Source organism: Cloeon dipterum, chromosome X, assembly GCF_949628265.1.
Source record: "Cloeon dipterum chromosome X, ieCloDipt1.1, whole genome shotgun sequence".
Classification (NCBI taxonomy): Eukaryota; Metazoa; Arthropoda; class Insecta; order Ephemeroptera; family Baetidae; genus Cloeon; species Cloeon dipterum.
Window position 1 is genome coordinate 31597934 of NC_088790.1, and position 23206 is coordinate 31621139.

A 23206-nucleotide genomic window follows, 5' to 3' on the forward strand; every position below is an offset into this window, starting at 1 on the left:
AAATTTCAACGGTTTAAACGGAATTTTATTTAAAAATTCAGTAGCAGTCCATGTCGTTTGTGTTGTGTTGGAAATCCCTGGCCTCGAGCATGTCCGTGAGGAGGCTCTCGAGGTGGTCGTGCGTCCGGAAGAGCCAGTCCTCCTTGCAGCTGACGATCTGGTCCACGTCCATGGCGCCGGCCGCCTTCAGGAAGTCGTCCGCCGACACGAGCAGCACCTGCTGCGGCGCCGCCGGCTGCATTTCCGACACCTGCAGCTGCGTGCGGCACACCGCCGCCAGCAGCGACAGGTCCGACGCGCCCACGATGCCGTCGATCACGCTGTTGCTGTTGGCGCTCTCCATCGCCACGTCGCTGTCGGACGCTCGGTTCGCAGGAATTTCTTTGGTGACGGGTTTTTCTTGCGCAATCGAGTCCTGAATGGAAAATAAAATAATTTTCTCAATTAATTTAATAAAATTTACTCACGTTTTGCTGTTCCGAATTTGTCCCTTTGACCAAGAGACCGTGCTCGTCGAGCTGCTGCAGAAAGTGCTTGACAATTTCAGCCGCCTTCCTCACGACGTGCAGGTCCGGGTCGTCGAGCGCGGAGAGCAGCACCGAGAGGCAGCGGACGCGCGACAGCTCGTTCAGCACCTGCTGCAGCCGGTTCTGCACCTCGCGCTTGTCCAGCGTCACGATCCGCCGCGTCGTGCTGCTGAAGGTCACGTCGGGGAATTTGCCGTCGATCATTCCTTGGGCTGTCAGCTGCTGCTTCATCACCGTCTCCCAGAAGAGCAAGGCGCCTACTTTCACCTCCCAGTGCAGGTCCGTCGCCGCCGCCGACGCCATCACCAGGTACAGATTCTCCTTTTCATCAGATCTAAAATTTTATAAAAAAGCCACATGAATTTTTAATAACCACTGCCTTTTAAAAACAAAAAAAGGTCGAATTTGTGGATAATAATTTAAAAATTTGAGTATTTCTGGTTCCTGCTTATCGATACAAAAATTCTGACTTCAAATTCGAACTCAGCAGGGTTGAAAACCTATTAAATGACACCAAACTCGACTATCAACAGGACATTTTTTCGTGCCCTAACCTCAGGGTCAGACCCTGAAGGTTAAACCTGACCTCTAATTCTCTAATTAAGTTTCCCTGAACCTGAAAATTTTAATTTGACCATTGATTTGCACATTTTCGATTTCAGGTTAACGTCAGGGTCGTACCCTGAAGGTTAGAAGTTAGAATATACCTGAAAAGGTTGTCTTACAGAATTTTAAAGGGTAAAAATGGATCTTTTATGAAAGGAAAACTTACTTGAGTCTGTCGTACTGCAACATGGCGGTGGCAAGCGAGGCGGCAGGGTGTCGGACGAGCCCTTCCGAGTCCTGGCAGAGGATGGTGGTGAGAAGGTGCGGCACGTTTTGCTCCTTGAGACACCTGTCCCAGTAGTGCGGCACGGCCACCATGGTCGACAGGCATTTCAGCGCCGAGCTGCGAACGTAGCCGTCCGAGTCGCCCTGAGCCATCGACACGACCTGACCGCACAGACTGTGCTGAATCAGGTGGTCCTAAAAATCAAATCTTCACTTCAGCAATTGGCGTAGACTGATTTAAGTTACAAGAAATGCTTCACAGCAGGATTTAATCTGAAATTTGTTATTTTTTATTTTAATATAAAGCGCCACCTGCGGTGCGAAGTGGCAACTAGCCCATGGCTACGGAAAACTACACAATTTATTTATTCTAGCCCTCAGAAGTGATATCTTTTAATCTGTTTGCATAAAATATGAATTTCCCCGCTTGTAAATAATAAAAATCTAACCTGGAATGCTGGGAACTTGTCAATGGAGATTTTAGCTACGACTGCGACGACTTCGAGGGCGCTGTCCCGCACCTCCCAGCTCGAACTCTGCAGACATTTATACAGCTGCGGCCCCAGGTTTTGCAAATTTCCCTCCAGAGTGTTCGTGAGCAGGGCCAGGTTGGGCGGCAGGAAATCCTCCACGGCCCGTCGCATTACTTGCAAGATAAGACAGATCTGACAAAAAAGGAAATCAAGAAATTTAAAGGGATTTTGGTTAAATAAAAAACTAACCTGTTGGTCTTCCAGAGCAGTCTCGCAGAGCAAATCTTGCATGTAGTGCAGAATCTCGACCGTCTCGAAGCTCTCGGTCCAGGTGAAGTGGAAATGGTCCATCATCTTGATCAACGCCTCCAGAGCCGTCTTCATCAAGCCACTCTCCTGGATCTCGATGATTTCGTTGTTGTTGCTGCTCACCAGCTGCACCACGATGCACATCAACGCCCGAAACACCTTCAAACTCGTCGACTGAAAACACAACGATAAAAAATTAAAAAAAATCAGAAGAACAGGGGATTTTTTGTGCAGATATTAGGGGCTTTTGGGGCGGAGGGGGAGGACGGGATTAGAAATGGTGTCTTACATGCGCAGAATTTTACCACGAGTATATAGTAAATTGGTTTTTTACTCTACGGCCAATAGGAGCCGAGGTATTGATTTTTAAAGGTAAAAAACGTGTTGTGACATTGCAAATTTTAGTTTTCGGGGCCCAGCGGGGGCCCTGTGGGTGTAAGGTCCATGATTTTTGCTCCAGTCGATGCCCCTTGCTAAGGAACGTTTGCCCGAGTGCAGTTTTCCAAAATCGGATCATTTTTCGAATTACTGCGATTTTTTTACGTCCAAATTTTGGAAAAACTCAAAATTTCACAAAAATTCGACAGGTTGATGAATTTTAAATCAAAAGGTCTTGAATGAAAGGTCTTGATAAGCCCTATCACCTACCCTACCCTGACGACCTTTTTCAGGGTAAACCACCCTGAGATCTGTCCCAGGGCAACTTTTCGCGATTTTTCCGCCCATTTTGCCACAACTTGTTTAAAATAATAGGTTAAAAATGAATAAAATGAATTAACAAACCCTTTCCAAGACGTCCTTGAGCTGGAGGAGGGAGTGGATGCTTCTGCAGGCGATTTTCTGGTGGTCGGTCTGGCTGAAGCACAGTTTGCGGAAGTAGCAGCCGGCCACCTGCGTCTCCGAACTCGTGCAGCAACACAGGTTCTCCAAGAAGTTCTTGATGGCTTCTTTGATGTCGATGTCGTCGTTTTTGTTTTTCATCACAGGCATCAACTACAAAAACAAAAAATGCATTACTTAATTGTGCTTGTTCGTCTATTTTAGAAAAAAAAATTAAGAATGTTAAGTTTACTTTAAAGCCTAAAAACTAGACCTGGCAACCTCATGAGGATAGGATTATCATTTCTAAACCAAAAAGGTCAATAATTTATGATTAATAATTGTAAAATAATAATTTCTGCTCCTAATCAGGTAAAACACTGAAAATTTTCGTTAGTTTTTAGCTTTAAAAATGCTTGTTAAACATTTTTTTCAAGAAAATAAGAAGAAATGTTTCAAGAACCGGTTTCAGAATTATTTTTCGGCAGTTTAGTCTTTTAATTTGAACTCTGAAGTGCTGAAAACCTATGAAAAGACACCTAATTCGATGAAATTGGAAATTCACGCAATTTTGAATCTCAGGGCCACGTCAGGTACAGACCCTGAAGGTTGATTTCAACATAAATAGGTCCACCCTAGGCCTTCTTGGTGTTTTTAAGTTAATTAAAAGCGAATAAAATTTACTTTAAGAACGAGAGGCGGTCTGCGCATGCGTGGCCAAGCAGGTTTTTAATTTTAAAATTCGATTTGCAGCAAAACCGTTTTGATTTAAGCTTTGAAATTTGGTGTGCTTGTGCAGAATTTGATGGGCTACATTTTAGCCCTGAAGCCCGAAAAAATCGGAGGGTGACATCATCCCTTAATTTTGAATTTTCTAAATTAGGTCGCGAAAGGTGACCTTGACCTTCGACTGGCAGATTTTTTGTAAATAGAAAAGTTGTTTAGGATCGAAAACTAGGTCGAATAGTGAAAATTTCAGGGAGATATCTCAACCCAGTCAAGAGTTACAATTTATTAGAATTCGATTTTCGGGGATTTTTTATGCCGAAAAAAGGGAACGCCCCCTTTTCCGAGCCTTTTACCTAAAATTACCATAAAATTGACCTCCAAACTCGCGGAGAACGCTCTGATGAGTTGATTTTTCCCTCAACTCTGTATTTAATTCGCAAAAAATGGAATAAATTTGTTCGAAAAGGAAACTAACCTGTACGTAGACGATTTGGACGTCGTACGAGTACTTTCTGTGTACGCACTGCACGCGGGGCTGCACGATTTTCCAGTATATCTGGCAGTGGGCGGTGAGGACCTGCACGGTGGCGATTTCCTTGAGCACCACCAGCCGGCGGATGAGCTCGAGCGAGTCGTGCTCGAGCGCTTGCAGCGCCTCGTCGGTCGGCTGCACCGCGCAGAAGAGCAGCAGCAGCTCCAGTTTGGCCACTTTCACAAGCACCACTTTGTCCAAATTCGCGATGCTCAACAAGTCACTGCAAATCGGCTTGAGCCGCTGCCGCACCAGGGCACACACGCCCGGCTTGTTTTCTCGCAAGGTCTCTTCGAGCACCGAAATTAGCAAGTCGGCGGCCGCGTTCAGGTCCGTTTTGTTGCTTTCGAGGGTGTCTAGCGCACCCTGAAGGATTTCGCTGCACAACTCACGCTTCGAGGGGCTCGCTTTCATGATGAAATTTTTTAGGAAAGTCTGGCACTCGCGGGACACGTAGATGCTGCTGTTTTTTTCGTACAGCTTCTTCACCGTCCTCCAGATATCTATTCACACATCGAAATTTAATAATTTAATACATATTGCCAAATTTATGAATTCCGCAGCAATCGACGAAGAATTTTAATTCAAATAAATGCCAAAAGTGCTCAAAAGTACTGAAAAACCAATAAAAACCGGCCTGGGAGCAGATCTCAGGTCGGGGTACCCTGAAAAAGGTCGTTTGAGTACCTGTCCGATGAGGTGTCGTGGTCGATGATCGGACAAACAGCCGAATTTAAATAAAAAATAAACCGAAAAGCTTTAAAATTGTGCAAACTTCGGGGACATTGGCGGCGACGGGGGCGGAGGGGGCGGGCGGAGGGGGCGGGCGGGGGCAGCAAAGGTGTCTAAAAGACGCAGAATTTTACGGCGAGTCTAATAAACTTTAGTTTCTTACTCTACGGCCCATAGCAGCCGACTTATTAATTTTTCAAGTCCAAAAAACGCGATTTGTGACATTTCAAATTTTTGCTTTTGGGGCCCAAGCGGGGCCCTATGGGCCGGACGGCGCCGATTTGGGTACCAATCGATGCCCCTTGGTAAGGCGCGGCCATCCATGTTCGGTTTTCCAAAATTGGACCATTTTTCGAATTTTCACGATTTTTTTGGCAAAATTTTTCGGAAAAAATTTACAAAAATGTTTTTTTTTATTAAAATTCAACCGTTATTCCGATCAACAACCACGATCCCTCATTGGACAGGTATAGGACAGGGCTTCGACCTGCGGCACCCAAACGACCTTTTTCAGGGTACCCCGCGACCTGAGATCCGTTTTTAATGATTTTTCAGTAATTTCGAGCACATTTGGCGAAAATTTATCGCCGATTTTTCTCAGGTGGCGCGACCTGATGACTATTTTCATCGATTTTGCCGGCGCCGACGCTAATATTTAAGTCTTTAAGCTTTTCAAACCTGAGTTTTCGAGAAATGTGACGCCGGCGTTGTGACTGAGGAGGAAGGACACCATCTGGACGAAGGAGAACTGGATGGAGACATTATTGGTCACGATCCACCGAGGCGACGAGGTGATCCTCTCTGTCGACTCGCGCACCTCGACCAAGGAAAAGGTCTGCTCGTTCTTGATCACCAGGCCGTGCAGACGCAGCGAGAACGAGAGCAGCGTGTCTCCGACGGCGCCCTTCTCGAAGGACTGCAGCGCACACTCGCAGAACGCACGGCACTCCTGAATGTCCAGAAGCGCCGCAGTGTACTCTTAAAATTAGAAAAAATAATAAAGATTGGTTTGTGTGAATTTTTGGTAATAGGTACCATCCTTGGAGAGTTGCGTCAGGAGCTTCTCCAAACACGTGTCGTCGATCACTTCGTGGTCATGCACCATGAACTTGGTCAGCAGAGTTTTCAGTTTCAGCTGCAGCTTCAAGTCCACGGCCATTTTTTATTTTGATTAAAAATAATTATTGCTGAAATAAAGAAAAACAGACGATTTTAAAGTTGGAACAAGCTTCTTGAGTTTTTATTGTAAAAATGGAGGGGAAAATTATCTTCCTATGTACTAGAATAGATTAGGCTTGCAAAACATACCGGCCAAAATTATACACACTTCACAGTCAGAGATAAGATAAGAATGAAATAAAACGAGAGTTCTCAATGCACGGCATTAGATGCTCTGGTACTTCATAACGGATGCCAAATAGCGCATGACAGATTAAAATTAACGAAAAGCCACCTACCTGGATTTAATTTAAACTCGATACACTCTCGGAATTACTGTAATTATTGCGAAAAAATCGTCGTATTTTCGGTATTTCAAGCCGGCTGGCTCAGGCTGGATCTCCGGTACCATCGAAGGGGGTGTGGCACCAATGAATGTAAACAGAGAGTGGGGTGTGGGGAGAGGAGTTTAGATAATGAAACTGGTTCCGGCGGATGTTTATTGAGTTTGAATATTAGACATCAGAAACGGTCTTAATATTTTATATTTCACAAAATTATAACTGAAGGCTCGTTTCTGGTGCTCGACATGGTGTACCCCAACTCTGTTTCTACTGCTACCATCCGTGCTCCCTTCTCTAGTCCCTGTTTACATCCTTTGGTGCTACGCCCCCTCCAGCCTCCTCTCATGTTGTTTTTACCGTTTTTACAGTGCATGTGACTGCATGGTGCCTGCAGCTTGGATAAGCTTGCTTGGACTGTGCTGCTGAAGGCCTGATTTTCTCCAATTAGGACTGTTTCTGGAGCCATGTTCGAGCAAAAGTCGCCCCCGCATTCATTCACGAATGGAGTGGAGGAAGATGATCCCGTTGTTCAAAGGGTAAATAGACGAAAATAAAATTTTCTTAAAGAATTTTTATTATTTTGGCGTTATACTTAATTTTTAGATTCCAGTCCATCTTTCCAAGGGATCTGCAGGTCAGCTATTCCTGTTCGAGTCCAGCCCTAACGTTTTGATAAACAATCTGGACGGTGACAGAATCGTGAAGGTATTCAGTTGTAGTCTTGTTAGTTGAAAAAGCCTCAATATTATTTTTTTAGTCCCGGATAAAGCCAAAGCAGCAAAAGGTCGAGCTGCACCTGAAACTGGACGTTGAAAGCAGCAATTTCAACAGAGATTTGGCTCGAAAACTCGCCAGTGGAGCTCCAAAGACCAGTGTTGATGCCTCAAAGTAATATTTTGTCCTCTTCCATTGCATTTATTCTTATAAAAATAATTTAGAAACCTCGTTGAGACGCAAATATTGACGTCTTCACTGGCGGTGCCGCAAAATCCTGAGAGATTCGCAATCGCAGTCGCACAAAGCGACGGCATACACCTGAATCCACTCTCAGGAATCGTCTACTTGAAACCTTCCTTCGGATACCTGGACACCACCACGAAAAAAAGGGAGCAGAAAGAAGGTTCGTGCTGATTGATTGAAGAATGCTTGATTTAAAATCCAATTTTCAGGCGGCCCGCCCACTGTGGAGGCAGCAAAACCAGTGACGGTCAAGTTTTCTCGGCAGAGCGCCAAGCAGCTCAAGTCGAACCAGGTTAAAGCCGACCAGCAGAAAATGCAGGAGGAAGAGCCGTGGTGCGATACCGAGTTCTTCGATTCCACCCACATTAATTCAATTGTAAGGAATTAATAATTTCCGCGGCACAAATCATAATTATATAATTATAGTTGTTGTTATTTTATATAATTTATAAAATCAACGTTTTGTTCAACTTTCAGAGAGAAAGAGAAAAGCTGAACTGCGACCAGACAGACCAAGATGTGAGCAACTTCTTTTGCGAGACTGCCGAGTCGTATTTGCCCGTGTTGTGTCCGTCGCAGCCGAACGAAATCTCGGACGAAGTGAAAGCGGACAGTATTTTGTCCGCGAACGAACTGAGCAAACTCCCCTTGAACGAACAGATTAAGGAGAGAATGAAGCAAAGTAATTTAAATATTTATTTACTCTAATGATCGAAAACTAATATGATCTTTTGGTTCAGTGCATCTGACAAAATTCTCAAGACTGAAACGCCTGCTGGGCGGCTCGTACTCAGAGCAGGAAATCATCTCTGGATTATGCAGAGTTGCAGATTTAATCAAAGGAAATTGGGTTTTGAAAAGCTCTCTGCTCTTCGATAAAGAGTTCACAAGCATCAGAGGAGTCTGTGGGGATAGACTTGCAGCGGCCAGAGACAAAATCGTGAGTGCAGACGATTATTTTGGATTTTAAATTGGTTTATTATTTTATTTCCTTAGCGACTTGACTTCTAAACTTTTAAAATCGTTCATTTTTTTGTTTGACAAGTTTAAAATTTTATTCTAGTTATATTTCTCACCTGAATATGAACTTAACTGAAATTCGCCAAACGAATTTTTGCCGCCAAAAGTTCCCCGTTCATTTTAATTACCTTGTAGATCTCTTAATTTGCTACCAATGAGCAGAAAACTGTCTACTTGCCGGTAAAAATTGGATATTTATCGATTTCTAATCGCAGAAGTCGATTGTATTGCGAATGAAAACACGCAAATTTGAAAAATTCTTTGATTTAGGAATCCTAAACGCTGATTGGCTGACGCAGCAAGCATATCAACAGTTTCCACGGTTGCTTAGCAACGCAACTGCTGAAATTTCAGTTTCGTCAGCCAATCAGCGACGAGGATTCTACAAAAGCAAAGAATTTTCTCTGCTTTCTGTGAACTTCATTGCGAATTAAATCGGAGAAAGCAACCAAGAATCTTGAATGCTGATTGGCTGCCGCAACGCGCGTGTCGCAGCAGCTCCCGCGGTTGCCTAACAACAGCTTTGTATTTTTGCTGACATGCGCGTTGCGTTCTCGTTCTCAGCCAATGAAGAATTCTTCAAGCAAAGAATTCTTGCTGCAGTCTTTGATTTTGGTGTTTTTCTCCGCAATTAAATCTGTTTAAATCTACTCTTAAGAGTTTCTGCGATCATAAATCGATAGATTAACTCTTTACCTGCAATTAGACACCAAAAACAATCGATTTCCCGCTCATCAGAGGCATTGAACAAGGTTGTTCTTTTGCGGGAATTTTCGCACGTTAAAACATTAAAATTCGTCTTTTTAACACAGCTGCTGACTTTCAAAACAAATGACGCCGTGATTTGCAAGAAATTAGCCAAAATGACGAAGATCCCGGCCGATGACGTCATTGAGATATTGAAGAAAATCGCCGACAAAATCTACAAAGTTGGGTGGAAGTTCAAGTTGGAGGAAGACACCCAGTTTTTGAATAGGTACGGACAATCTTATCAAATATTTATTTTAAAATTCATATTTTCTTTTATTGTAGCTATCCAGAAATAGCTGACAAGCAGAAAATGCATTTCGACACGAGGATTCGGCACCAGGAAAAAAAGGAAGAGGAAGAGGCGGCCGAGGCCAAAGTGGCCGCGAAGAAAGCCAAACTTCAAACTGGACGGCAAAGAAAAAACAGTACGCGCTCGAGAAAAGACTCGCAGTGCTCCGACATCGGCTCCTAGCACTCCGTGCCTAAACAAATTTAAAAAAAGCGCAAAAATTAGGATGCCTTACATAATTTCTGCTAAAATCTTATGCGAATCGGTGACAACTGTTATAAATCTCTATACCAGACAGAATTCCATCTGTGGCAAATTAAAACTAGTTGAATAACAATCGTTTTAAGTAACAGTCCGCTTTATTTATTTGATTCGTACACATATAATAATAATAATAAGCTTCAGTTCTGTTTCAACTAGAGAATAATATTTTTAAAAGCGAGAAACGAGAGTGGCCACAAGAGAAATAATGAGCGCTGCGACGCTGAGGGTCGCGTGTGCGGCGGCGTCCTTGCCGGCGCAGGTTCGGTTCACGTTGCACTCGTCGGCCAGCGGCATGAACTGCTCCCTGACGAAGTCCCAGGTGCACAGCCCGGCGTCGCACCCTGGCATCGGCAGCACGCTCTCCTGCAGGTAGAACACCACCTTCTGGTCCACGCTGCCGCTCGAACCCGTGCAGTTGAAGAAGACGGCCATCAGGTTGCTGCCGAACGGAGCCAGGGCCGAGGTTTTCCACTGCCGCCGAGTCTGGCTCGCGTAGTTGTTGTAAGACGGCGCTGGCTGGTCGTTTGCGACGCCCAGACGAGCCAGCAGGGTCATCACTGACGTCAGGTGAGTGAAGTAGAACACCCCCGATGGTTGGTCCGCCACTCCGTTGGCCACGTTTCTATAAATTTAAAAATTTAATTTACGATATCAGAACCTTAGACAGCCAGGGCTCACAAAAACCTGTAATTTTTATGAAAACCTCCATGTTTTTTTCTAAAATAATTGCGGTTTTACAGTTTGATGGCCAAATATTTAATTTTTATGCTACGAATTTCACAAAATTAGGTATTTTTAATGTTTAAGCTATTTTAGAAACTCAAATCTAGCGTTTATTTTTGTTTATTTTACTTCCTATGCCAGCAATAATTTAAAAACCACATTTTGCTATGTTCCAATCGATTCCTGAAGGTCAAAATAGGCGGGGTAGATATTTTTCTGGCCGAAAATCTCGTTTTTTACGTGCGAGCAGAGGCGCAAACCTCACGTTTCTTCGGCGCGCGCAACGTAAGAATTTTTTGATTGCTACTGCGCATGCGTCATCACTCGGACATCACAGCCATGCTTCCAAGCTGAATGAGCAGGCGACAGTAGAGACATCTGCGCATACCCTAGAGCAAAGAAGCGCACACGTAGTTCTAGAAGTCACGTGACTCAATCCCGCCATCTCATTGGCCAAGAGCAATCACGTGCTATTCTTGCTACTCCCTTCTCTTGTGACGTGCGCAGAAGAGTGCGCGCCACTGCTTGGAGAAAGTGGAGGGGAGAAGCTTGCTCTTGGCCGGAATTGAGTCACGTGACTGCTCTTGCTGGATATGCGCAGATGTCTCTACCGTCGCCTGCTCTCTCAGCTTGGAAGCATGGCTGTGACGCCAGAGGTGACGCATGCGCAGTAGCGAACAACAAATTCTTGCGGTTTTTAGGCCAAAAAATTATCTTTCCTTCCTAATTCGACCCTCAGGAACGTACGCAAATGTAATTCCAGTTGGTTTTTAAATGAAATTAGTAAAAAATCACCAGCTTACCTAAATCTGTACATCATATCTTGCACCAAGGGGCAGCCGATCCTCAAATTAATACTATTTCCGTATCCGGTGTTGTGGTAGAACCTCAAGTCCTCTGCATATTCAATGAGCTGAATTTTAAAGCAAATTAAAATTAATAATTCTCGAATAAATTAATTTGAATTACCTTTAAGTCATCTGGAGTGAAAAGGGCGCACCACGGGGAAACTATTTTAATATTATTCGCCTTTTCGTACCGGCAAATATCGTAGGCGTAGAGAATCGTGTCTGAAATAATAATTTAGTTACCATTTTATCGGAATTTTTTAAAATTGTTAATACCTTGGGTCAAATTGTATCTGAAGCCGAGCCTCTGGCTGACCTCGTAGACCATCCGGTTAAATTCGGGAAGGGCCAAAAACTTCTCCATTGGCCTGAGCGTTTCAGGATTGCCGTCGACCAATCCTTCCCACGCCAGACAGTTGTGATAACTCTGCAAATTCATTTATATTAGATCAGAAATTGAAAAAATTAATTAATAAAAATTACCTTGAGTAAAGTGTCATTGTTGCCATTGGACTGAAATCGAACTTGCGTGCTGGGAAATAGTCCCTCGGCAAAGGACTCAGCGCTGATTTTGGCTCGCTGGGTGTTTGTGTGTTTAAACTGTAACAAAATTGATTTTTGTCTATCATTGACCCAAAAAAATCACAACATTTTTAAAACTCTAACATGTCTGGTTACTACTTATCTATATTTAAATTCTGACTTCAAATTTGAACTTGGCAGTGTCGAAAACCTATGGAACGACACCAAATTCGACCATCGACAGGACATTTTTCGTGTCCTTACCTTCAGGGTTGACCCTGAAGGTTGAACTTGACCTCAAATGGTCCAATTAAGTTTCCCCTTACTTGAAAATTTTTTATCTGACTAGAATTCTGCAAATTTTTAATATCTTGGTCACGTCAGGGTCGTACCCTGAAGGTTGGACACAACTTGAAAATGTCAAATTTGGTTACCCTTGGTTTGCTTTAAAAAAAAGCAAAAATAAATTCGATAGAATTAACGTTGGCCACAATATTAATTTCAGTTTCTCGTCAGGGTCGCACCCTGAAAGATTGAAATCGACCTGAAATGAAACAACAAATGTGCCGAAAAGACGCAGAATTTTACCGCGAGTCTGAAAACGTTTGGATTTTGACTGTACGACCCATAGAAGCCGAGTTATTAATTTTTAAAGTCCAAAAAAGGAATTTGTGACATTTAAAACTTGTGTTTTTCGGGGTCTGTGGGCCGGATGGTGCCAATTTGGGTACCAATCGATGCCCCTTGGTCAGGCGCGTCTGCCCATGTGCGGTTTACCAAAATCGGACCATTTTTAGAATTTTTACGATTTTTTCCGGCCAAATCTTAATCTTAAAAATGGTTTTATTTTTATTTAAATTCAGGCGTTTGTCCGATCATCGACCACGACCCCTTATCGGACAAGTCTTTGATTGAGCTTTTACCTGGGGTACCCTAACGACCTTATTCAGGGTACCCCGACCTGAGATCCCCTTAAAGGCTGTTTGTTAATGTTTTTTCTACCTTCGTTACAACTCAAGAAATTAATTCGTGATTTTGTGATGAACTCCGGCCAAATTTCATCTGGGAAAATGGGTGTTTGTGTGTTTAAATATATTTTTTTCTAGCATTGACCCAAAAAAAGCATATTGATCCGTCTCATTAACGAAAAGCACACATTTTTCAAAAAGCCGCTCGTATTTACACTTTGTTTTGACGCGTTGCTATCCACAATAATATTCCATTTCGAGGTCGAATCTGCGTTTGTTATTATTATAATTTTTATCTCACTCACCACGTACGACTGCTCGGTGTACTCCTGCGCCGAGAACAGTTCTTCAAATTTGGTGCGCACCCTTTTGCCCATGAGGTTCATGTCCTCTCGGCCTTGCTGCGAAATTCCATCCTCCTCCGCCGAGTTGAACGTGTATTGCCACTGCTGCAAGTTCTGCGCGTCCGTCGGACACAGTTTGCTGTCTAAAATTTAAATAAATTACAAATTGACGGTCCCGGCCGCTCGGGGCAATTTGGATTTTGGTCACGCACAAAAAAGGTGCGTGACCATGTGAGTAAAAATTAAAAAGGGGTGGAAACGGAAATTCTTTTGTGGTGAGAGACGCATGTTTATCATTTGGAATTGTTTGATAAATTCTAGAATTAGTCACACACATATTTCTTTTCGTGCTCTACTTGCCAGTTCTTGACTTAATGTGTTTACAAAATGATAATTCTGCTGCTGCCTCTGTGTAATGCTAAGTGGATTTGTTAGCAATGAGGTGTAAAAGGTTATTCCTGCCTGTCTGAACAATGTCATTTGCTTCTTCTCAGCGTGGAAAATAAATTTTTGAAAGTTGAAATAATTAATTAGAAAGTAAAAGTCCAAGAAATAATTTAAAATGGATTAAAATAAGACTTATCCAGAAAAAAATAGGAAAATGACTCTGATTTGACCTTTAGAGCAACTTTAGGGCGTTTCCTGAGCGCCCTGGTACCTTTCAAAGGGTAGAATTGCACATATTCTGAAAGATCTCGACTTGACCTTTTCAGTGGTGTGCAGATCTGATTATTGGAACCATTACAGAGCTCGTCAGGCGTTGTTAAAGTGGTCACAAAATAGAAATTTAATTAAATCGAACTTTTGAGGGCTACCCTGACGCCAGGGATTGATTTTGCACCTGACCTGAAGGTTTTATCTGACCTCAGGGGTGTCTCTAAGTATAATTAGAGAGTAAAAATTTAACAATCCGTGCAATTTTTATTTTCTAAATTTTCTCCTTTTACTCAAAACTCAAAAGCACCCTTTTTCCGACCTGAAGGATAATTTTCTGTTGCTAAAAAAAGGATTTAAAGAAGCTAAAGAGCATTCTAAACAATTTTAAATTGTCGAAACGATGTTTCAGAGTAAATCAGGGTGTACCCTGAGCACCCTGATGGCTTCCAAAGGATTAAATTGCACATATTCTGAAAGCTATTAATTTAAACTTTTCAACTTTAATAGGTTTTTCTTTTAAAACCATTACAGAGCCCGTCAGGCGTCGTCAAAGTGGCTACAAAATGCGAATTTTATTAAAATTTAACCAAAATTTCAAAATTGCGCAGATTTTGAGGCGAGGGCAGGCGGGGGCAACAAAAGTGCCCAAAAGACGCAGAATTTTACGGTGAGTCTGAAAAAGTTTGATTTTTTACTGTACGACCCATAGCAGCTGAGTTATTAATTTTTAAAGTATAAAAAACGCGATTTGTGACATTTACAAATTTTGTTTCCGGGGCCCAGGCGGGGCCCTATGGGCCGGAAGGCACCGATTTGGGTACCAATCGATGCCCCGTGGTAAAGAGCGTCCGCCCATGTACGGTTTTCCAAAATCGGACCATATTTCGAATTTTTACGATTTTTTTTCGACCAAATTTTCGAAAAAGCCGAAATTTTCAGTTTTATTTTTATTAAAATTCAGCCGTTAATCCGATCATGGACCACGACCCCTCATCGTACAGGTCTTTAATTGGGATTTTACCTGGGATACCCTAACGACCTTTTTCAGGGTACCCCGACCTGAGAATTCCTCCTAAACCTTTAAGTTTCATATTCAAGCTTCGTTAATTAATTAAAAGACAGTCCCAGGCCCTTTTCCTCTCACAGATATAAATTTCAGGTACGAAAACTCACTTCTTTCCTCGTAGTTCCTGTTGATTTCGTCCCTGAGTTTTGTAATCTGCCTGAGTCTTTCTGCCTCGGCGCCGTTGGGGTTTCTGGCGCCGTGTCGAGCGACCATCCACACCATCAGCGGCTTGCAGCCCGGAATGCCGCGGACGTCGCTCTGGCCCGCCGGGCCAGCTGTTCGTCCTGTCGAGAACTCGTAGGCGGTCCTGGTGCCGAACTGCAGGTACGGGTCCTGGTCCGAGGCGTAGCACACGTAGGGAGTGGCCGCAGCCGCCAGCCGTCCCAGCACCACGGCCCAAACCACCACCACCACGCTCCACATTTTGTTTTTCTTTAAAATTAATTCAAAAATGTTTCTGTAAAAATAAAAATGGATGATTTTTGTTAATTAAATTTAATTTATGTGATAATTATTTTTAATTTATAAAAAATAAATCGTTTTGGTAGCAGAGCCCCCGGCTAAATGGTGTAAATTTCTCTAATTACAACCTGTGAACACACTTTCTCAGGTAACTCACACCGAGATGCAAATTAATTTAATCTGTTTCACCGCGAAAGTCGGATTGCATTTCTGAGAAACCAATTTTGCAATTAATAGACCGCTTATTGAATTAATTACCTGCATCAATCGAGCGGATGCGTTCGTTCGTTCTTTCGTGGAGCTGATGAGGCGCGCCGGGCAGAAACTGTTAACTGACTGCGACGAGAAGCGGCACAGGCATTATTTTCGACTGCTCCGAAACCCCCTCCCTGATCCCTGAAGCACACCACGATACGCGGCCGCCGCCGCGGAGCAGAGAAGGAATTTTCGTGAAGCCGGCCGCCGCGCTCTCTACCTGCTGCCGCGGATAATTTACCAAATATGTAGCAGAGAAAGAGGATATATGGGTCATAAAAAGCATTTTAAGTGATCTTTTTATTTTACAGTTAAAAAACAATGCTAAAATTAAGGAAAAACTGTTAAAAAAAATATTTAATAAAATTAAAAGGCTTCCGACATTTTCATTCTTTGCATTTTTCTAATTTACTGTAGTGAATTTCTAAGAATTGTTATAAAATTACCGTCTAAATCGGCTCTGAACAGCTTATTTTTTTCTGTAAACCCGCTGATAATTATCTAAAAATCCAAATTCTTTACCAAGGAATATTTAGATTTATTTCTAATCGAAGAAGGATTTTTAATCGTTAATTAAATAATTTAAAGCAATTTTTAAATAAATATTACATCAATTGTCATCTCTAAACTCCATTTTATATTCTTGGTACATGACTTAATCCGAAAAAAGTATTAAATTCGCTGCAATTCCACCGAACGACGCGCAAATATGGCGTAAGATAGGGTACAACGCTTAGAAACAGGTAAAAAATACTGATAATTTAGTATTCATCAATTAATTTCGCCGATCCATGCAGAAAACACCAGCAACGCTCATTCAGAAAGCAATTTTCTCAAAATTCCGACGCCATTGTGTTTTTAACCGTTAGAAAACAATTGAAACGCGAATCTGGTCTCCGCTCTTTGCTGCAAAATCGCTTTTTCCTGTTAACATTCCCGTACTTTTACTTTCGCGCGCTTTGTTTCGTGCATTTAAAGCCACAGAATTTACCGCAAATTGTGCAACCTAACAAAATTCACTAAAATCCAAAACCTTTTTAAATCGCTTTAAGCGTCTATTTTTTCCTTAAATTTTCATTTAAAAACTTAAACTAAACTATTTAAAAATATATTTGCTTTTCAAATCAATTTATATCTCAATTAATCTTTTCCCTTTATTTTGTGTTAAGTTGGCGCCGCCGTATCCGAATCTGATGCTGACGAGCCAGCGGTGAGCGTGAGCGCCGGCTGTGTTAGACATCACCAAATGTTTTTGACTATCGATTTAAATCGATATATATCGTCTGAAAAAATATCGATGTTAAAATATCGTCCTATATAACCTATGTTAAGCCACAAAAAAACATCGATAAAAATCGATAAATATCGTCAGAAAAAATATCGATGTTAAATATCGATTTTTATTTGGCCATGTCTAGGCTGTGTGCTGCTGCTGCTTCCGCCATTGCCCCACGAGGTTTCCAAGATGGGAAAAAAGAAAGAAGGGGATAAATCCCCTCGGAATTTCGAAAACAATCGTTTCAACCGCTCAGAAAGCTACGGAGATGACGAGCCGAATTTCAGCGACGACGAGAACTTCGAGGACACCATCACGGACGAAGGTGAGGCTCCGCTTTCTCCGTGTCCAAAGTGAACACGTTGCGCCGGCTGGCCCGACCAGCTACCGGGCCAAACCCCCAGCAGCTTTCACCGGAAAATGCCGAAAATGCCGAGATTTCAGTGTTTTGGCTCGATTAAATTGTTTTCTGGCCATTTATTGTTTGTTTCCTGTGCGTAGAACTGCTCGCTGAGTTTTTGATTCACCGTCCGAGGGAGGAGGACAGTTATGAGGGCATCATCGTGGTGGACGGCGCCCCGCAGGTCGGGCCCGAGCGTCTCGAGAAGCTCAAGGGCGTCATCAAGAAGATGTACGGCAAGTTTGGGACCATCATCAACGAGTTCTACCCCACCGACGAGAAAAACGTCACCAAAGGGTACTAAAAATTCATGTTTTAAAGGGTTAAAAATTAATCTGAACTTCCCGCAGGTTCATTTTCTTGGAGTACAAGAATCCGAGCGACGCCGTGGACGCCGTCAACGCGACCAACAACTACAAACTAGATAAGCAACATACTTTTCTCGTGAACCACTACAGCGACTTTGAAAAGTGAGTGGTTTTTTTTATTTTTAGGGCATTATTTAAATATTTAATTCCTACGTGATGATAAATTATATTTGTGTGAAACTCTGTGATGCACAATAGGCTTAATCTTTTCTGAAAAAGGTGCTCCGAATGTTGAACTGAAATTGATAAGACTTATTTGTTTTTAATTTTTGTGGTAATTCTTTGTTTTAGGTATTCGAATATTCCTGACGAGTGGACGGTGCCCGAGCCTCAGGAGTACAAGGACCAGGGCAATTTGCACTATTACCTGCTGGACCCTGACGCGTACGATCAGTACTGCCTCATCTGCTCGTCCGGATCTACGGTTCAAATTTGGCAAAATGCTGCGCCCGAGCCGACAGTTGTCGAGGAACGACCGGTAAGTCTCTTTTAATAATTATTTAAATATTTAATCCCTACAGGATGACAAATTAATTTTGTGTGAAACTCTGTGATGCACAATAGGCTTAATCTTTTCTGAAAAAGGTGCTCAGAGCGTTGAAATGAAACTGATAAGATTTGTTTCTGTTTTTAATATTTATGGTAATTTATTTGTCTTAGAACTGGACGGAAACGTATGTGCGATGGTCGCCGTTAGGAACCTACATGGCCACCTTCCACGCAAGAGGCGTCGCTCTCTGGGGCGGGCCAAAGTTCAAACAAATCATGAGGTTTAGCCACACTGGAGTGCAACTCATTGACTTCTCTCCCTGTGAAAGGTAATTATTTCAGTTCCGTCTTAGGGTCGGGGGCGGCGAAGGGGCCTAAAACATGCAGATTTTCACGGCGAGTCTGATGAACTTTGGTTTTTCACTGTGCGACTCATAGAAGCTGTGTTATTAATTTTTCAAGTTGGAAAAACGCGATCTGTGACATTATAAACTTTGGTTTGTGGGGCCCAGGCGGGGCCCTATGGGCCGGATGTGGCCGATATGGGTACCAATCGATGCCCCTTGGTAAGGCGCGTCTACCCGTCTTCGGTTTTACAAAATCTGACAATATTTCGAATTTTTACGAATTTTTTTCAATCGATTTTTAGAAAAAGTCAAAAAATTGTTTTATTTTTCTTAAAATTCGGCCGTTTGTCCGATCGTTGACCGTGACCCCTCATCGGACAGGTCTTGGACTGGGCTTTGACCTGGGGTACCCTAACGACCTTTTTCAGGGTACCCCGACCTGAGATCCGCTCCCAGGCCGATTTTTAAAGCTTTTTCACTAATTTCAAGCACATTATTGTCGATAATCAGTGCTAATTATTCACCCTTTCCTCTCAGTTGTCATTGACCTTCCTCAGGTCGCGTGACCTGAGGACTGTGTTTTGCTGTTTTTTGACAAATGGGGCAAAAGTCACTTGTTTTTTAATTATTTTTCCCTTTTTTTACAGATACCTTGTAACATATTCTCCTGACGGACCGTCCGATCAGCGTCGCGTGATCATTTGGGACGTCAGAACTGGTGCTGAGAAGCGGTCGTTCTCTCTAGATGGCGTGTCCCTGTGGCCCGTGTTCCGGTGGTCGCCTGACGACAAGTTCTTCGCTCGCATCGGCCAGGATGTGCTCAGCGTTTACGAAACACCGGTATTTACTTGTTTTTATTTATTTATTAATCCCGTTTTCCTATAAGCGGCATCTTACACGATGAAACAATTATATTTTGAGTGAAACTCTGTAATCCACAAAAATATGCCTAAATTTTTATCTGAGGGATGCCCTGAACCCTTTTTTATTTTTTATTGTCTCTTAATTAATCTCCTGTAAACCTCTTTGTCCTTATTTTAAACATAAATGAACTATAATTCACGGTTTTCCTTTAAATTTTGTAGTCTTTCGGTCTGCTGGACAAGCGGAGCATCAAAATCCCCGGCATCCGGGACTTCGCGTGGTCGCCGACGGACAACATTCTTGTCTACTGGGTGGCCGAGGACAAGGACGTGCCGGCGCGCGTGTGCCTGCTCGAGATCCCCAGCAGGCAGGAGGTGCGTGCCAACAACCTGTTCAACGTGGCCGACTGCAAGATCCACTGGCAGAAGTCGGGCGACTACCTCTGCGTCAAGGTCGACCGCTACTCCAAGGTCAAGAAGGAGAAGAACGACGCCAAGTACAGCGTCAGCTTTTGCGGCATGTACTACAACTTCGAAATCTTCCACATGCGCGAGAAACTGATCCCGGTGGACAGCGTCGAGATCAAGGAACCGATCCACGCGTTCGCCTGGGAGCCGGTGGGATCCAAGTTTGCCATCATCCACGGCGACCAGCACAGCATCAACGTTAGTTTCTACGGCGTCAAGCAGGGACAGCCTCCATCTTTGCTCAGTGAGTTGTTTCAAATTAATTCAAGAATTCAGAGTTAGAACAAATGAGAAATCCGCGCTCAATAAGTGTCTGGGAGGGAAGCAACAGCTGTTTCAGGCGATAGTAGAGACATCTGCGAATATCTAGCTAGAGCAGAGAAGGTCACAGGCAGCTCTAGAAGTCACGTGACTCAATCCCGCAATCTCATTGGCTAAGAGCAGGCACTAGCATTTCGTGCTTCTCCCTACTCTTGTAATACCCCCCCTCTGAGGAGTTAGAAATGCGCAGTGGAGTGCGCACCATTGCTAGGAGGAAGTGGAGGGGAGAAGCTTGCTCTCGGCCGGAATGGAGTCACGTGACTGCTCTTGCTGGATATGCGCAGATGTCTCTGCCGTCGCCTGCTTTCTCAGCTTGGAAGCATGGCTGTGACGTCAGAGGGAAGACGCATGCGTAGTAGCTACCAGAAAATTCTTGCGTTGCGCGCGCTTAAGAATTATTTAAAAAATTGTCTTTCAATCATTTTGCAGAGAAATTCGAAAAGAGGCAGTGCAACCACCTGTTCTGGTCGCCGACTGGGCAGTTCATCGTGCTGGCTGGTCTGCGCAGCATGCACGGCTCGCTCGAGTTCATCGACACGAACGAGTTCGTGGTGATGAACGCCGGAGAGCATTACACGGCCTCGGACGTCGAGTGGGACCCCACCGGCCGATACGTCGTCACCGGCGTCTCCTCCTGGAAACAGAAGGTGGACAACGGATTCTGGCTTTGGTCATTCCAGGGCAAGAAGCTGAAGAAGCACAACATCGACGGCTTCTGCCAATTAATGTGGCGGCCGCGGCCGCCGTCTCTGCTCAGCGCCAAGCAGCAGAAGGAGATCAAAAAGAACCTTAAGAAGTACACTCCGCAATTCGAGAGCAAGGATCGCATGCGCTCCACCAGGGCTTCCAAGGTATTCAAATGGTTATTATTCTCCTGATCGGCTTTGCTAAAGAAAGGTGAAATCTAGGAACTTATTGAGAAGCGCTGCCAGCTGATGAAGACGTTCGAAGAGTACCGCCAGAAGAACATCGCGGCTTGGAATGAAGCCAAAACTCGTCGTCTTGAACTTCGTAACAGTAAGTTTCTCTTTTGATGGAAAAAATTTGCCTCTAAAAAGATTCTTCAAACCAAATTTCATCTTAATCGAGCAAAAAATGCGAGATTCGCGAGAATATACGGTCACGTGACGTAGGCGAGCGCGCTGATTGGTTGCAGGACACGCCCACTTTTTCAGTCATAAACGGAAACAAAAATTCTTGGTAGCCTACGATCGGGTTTTTGGTATTCAAAATCGGCCACAGGAGAAGGGGGCGTAACCGAGGGAATACAATATGGCGGCGATCCACACCCCCTTTCGCGCGTTGTCAGCGACGAATTAAATTCTTTACTCAAAGAATCCTCGACGCACGTCAAGAACTCCTGCAGTTGTCTAGCAACAGTTTAAATTCATAGGGAAATACACGGGAAACGGAAATCAGGGAAAGCAGCAAGAATTCTTTGATCAAAGGATTCTGGACGCTGATTGGTTTACGCAGAAGCACGTCAAGAGCTCCCGCGGTTGCCTAGTAACAGCTGAATTGCGCGGGAGAATCTGACATTCGCATGTTTAGCGAAGAATTTTTGCGGATTTTTCCTGTTTTCTAACGGTTTTAACAACTATTAATGAGTTTCTGCGATTGTATTTCGATGGGAAAACTCTTCAGCTGCTAAAAATCGGTTCCCAGCTCGTTGGTAGTGGCAGAATGGAAAGAATTTTACCAAAATTCTTCAGGCGTTAACCTAAATTTTTCAATTTGCAGGCAATTTTTACCTTTTTCCACTGAAATAATAATCGTTTTGCACTTCTCTAACTGTCGTCCGACAATGAATTTCCCATCAAACACAATTTCAGCAGAATCTTGCCGTTTTAGTTGTGTTGTGACTGAAAAGTGGGCGTGGCCATAATCCAATCTCGCGAATCTCGCGCGAGAGATCGTGAGAAACAAATGAATCGCTGAATTCTCAATTTTTCGTTCTGACATTCTTTACTTTAAACGACCGTTATTTAAATAATTCTCTTTTTTTTGTAATTTTGACTAACGAATTTAACATTGGAACTGTGAATTATTTTTTTGAAGATGTGGACACGGACGAACTGGAGTCTGACACAAAGAACGTCGAGGAGGAGGAGATTGAATTCTTGGTCAAGGAAGAGCACACTGTGATCGAGGAGTAGTCGGCGTCGCGGTCCAGTCAAACATTCATCTTGGAAACCTTGGCAAGCAAGCACAAGCCGCGCCCGCCTCTCCGCCTCTCTTGACAGCCCATCACCGCCGCTCACTTGTCAACTAAAAACATTGATTGTTGCACTCGTTCACTCACCCTGGTTATTTGTTTAATTATTGTAATTTAAAACTGTGAGGATGAGCCAAGCCGAGTCGTCCATCTCGCCGCCCGGCTGGCTCCTTCCAATTCGCTTTTTTGTTTGCACTCGTCAATTTGAAATGGTGAACGGAAAAATTTACCATGCCCCCTACAGATTAGTTTGAGTCTGGAACAATAAAATGTTTTTAGTTACTTGAAAGGAAAATTCATTGTCATTTCTTTTATTGAACTGCACCATCAAAAACACGTCAAATAGTTTGTCCTACATTTAAAAACCTGAATATATATTAGACAAGAGCACCAGAACAGGTACAAAATCAAACCCTGGCGTCAGGGTAGCTCTCGGGCGAAATCATTCAATTTGCATTTTTTTGTCCATTTTGGCAACACCTGATGGGCTCTGTAATTGTTCGATTTGCAAGGTTTGCACAGCGTTGAAAAGGCCAGGTTGAGAGCTTTCAGAATATGTGCATTTTGACCCTGAGGAAGCCGTCAGGGCGTTCCCAGAGCGCCCTGGTTTTCCGTAAATCTCGATTTCGAGAACTCATTTTTTTAATTTCAGATTCCAGGCTTTTTAAAATTAATAATTAATGTATTAAAAATATTTAAATAATTCAAAAAATTTTATTAAAAAATCCATTTAAATTTTTAGTTAAATAAAGAGCAATTTTGCAGCTCCTCTTAAGGATTTTCCTGTTTGTAATCAAATGAAATAATTATGATAATTACACGTGCGGAACAAACAACAAATTATCCTAATTGATTAATTAATCTGCCAAGAGATGTC

At 43.2% G+C, this 23206-nt stretch overlaps 4 protein-coding genes across 4 annotated transcripts; 2 read left to right on the forward strand and 2 right to left on the reverse strand.

Annotated features, from left to right (window-relative positions):
• Positions 1 to 3: 3 nt before the first annotated feature.
• On the reverse strand, positions 4 to 6524 carry LOC135946065 (uncharacterized). Its single transcript, XM_065494106.1, has 10 exons — positions 6410 to 6524; positions 5988 to 6139; positions 5631 to 5930; positions 4164 to 4723; positions 2924 to 3133; positions 2081 to 2314; positions 1808 to 2023; positions 1300 to 1553; positions 468 to 861; positions 4 to 415 (listed from the first exon to the last, which is right to left on the reverse strand). Exons 2-10 carry the CDS (start codon positions 6109 to 6111, stop codon positions 38 to 40), a joined length of 2670 nt encoding a protein of 889 aa, XP_065350178.1. The 5' UTR covers positions 6112 to 6139; positions 6410 to 6524; the 3' UTR covers positions 4 to 37.
• A 290-nt stretch (positions 6525 to 6814) lies between these two features.
• Polr3E (RNA polymerase III subunit E) lies at positions 6815 to 9825 on the forward strand. The gene is made up of 9 exons (XM_065496284.1): positions 6815 to 6990; positions 7058 to 7159; positions 7212 to 7342; positions 7393 to 7574; positions 7624 to 7790; positions 7892 to 8096; positions 8155 to 8354; positions 9247 to 9410; positions 9467 to 9825. The coding sequence occupies exons 1-9, from the start codon at positions 6919 to 6921 to the stop codon at positions 9654 to 9656; spliced, it is 1413 nt and encodes a 470-aa protein (XP_065352356.1). The 5' UTR covers positions 6815 to 6918; the 3' UTR covers positions 9657 to 9825.
• LOC135947420 (multiple inositol polyphosphate phosphatase 1-like) lies at positions 9809 to 15322 on the reverse strand. The gene is made up of 7 exons (XM_065496283.1): positions 14973 to 15322; positions 13104 to 13285; positions 11792 to 11908; positions 11585 to 11735; positions 11430 to 11530; positions 11264 to 11373; positions 9809 to 10359 (listed from the first exon to the last, which is right to left on the reverse strand). Exons 1-7 carry the CDS (start codon positions 15286 to 15288, stop codon positions 9906 to 9908), a joined length of 1431 nt encoding a protein of 476 aa, XP_065352355.1. The 5' UTR covers positions 15289 to 15322; the 3' UTR covers positions 9809 to 9905.
• Positions 15323 to 17005: 1683 nt separating this feature from the next.
• eIF3b (eukaryotic translation initiation factor 3 subunit b) lies at positions 17006 to 22628 on the forward strand. Its single transcript, XM_065493873.1, has 10 exons — positions 17006 to 17183; positions 17360 to 17555; positions 17609 to 17728; positions 17918 to 18104; positions 18287 to 18444; positions 19110 to 19302; positions 19548 to 20037; positions 20544 to 20965; positions 21023 to 21131; positions 22173 to 22628. The coding sequence occupies exons 1-10, from the start codon at positions 17048 to 17050 to the stop codon at positions 22268 to 22270; spliced, it is 2109 nt and encodes a 702-aa protein (XP_065349945.1). The 5' UTR covers positions 17006 to 17047; the 3' UTR covers positions 22271 to 22628.
• The last annotated feature ends 578 nt before the right edge of the window (positions 22629 to 23206 follow it).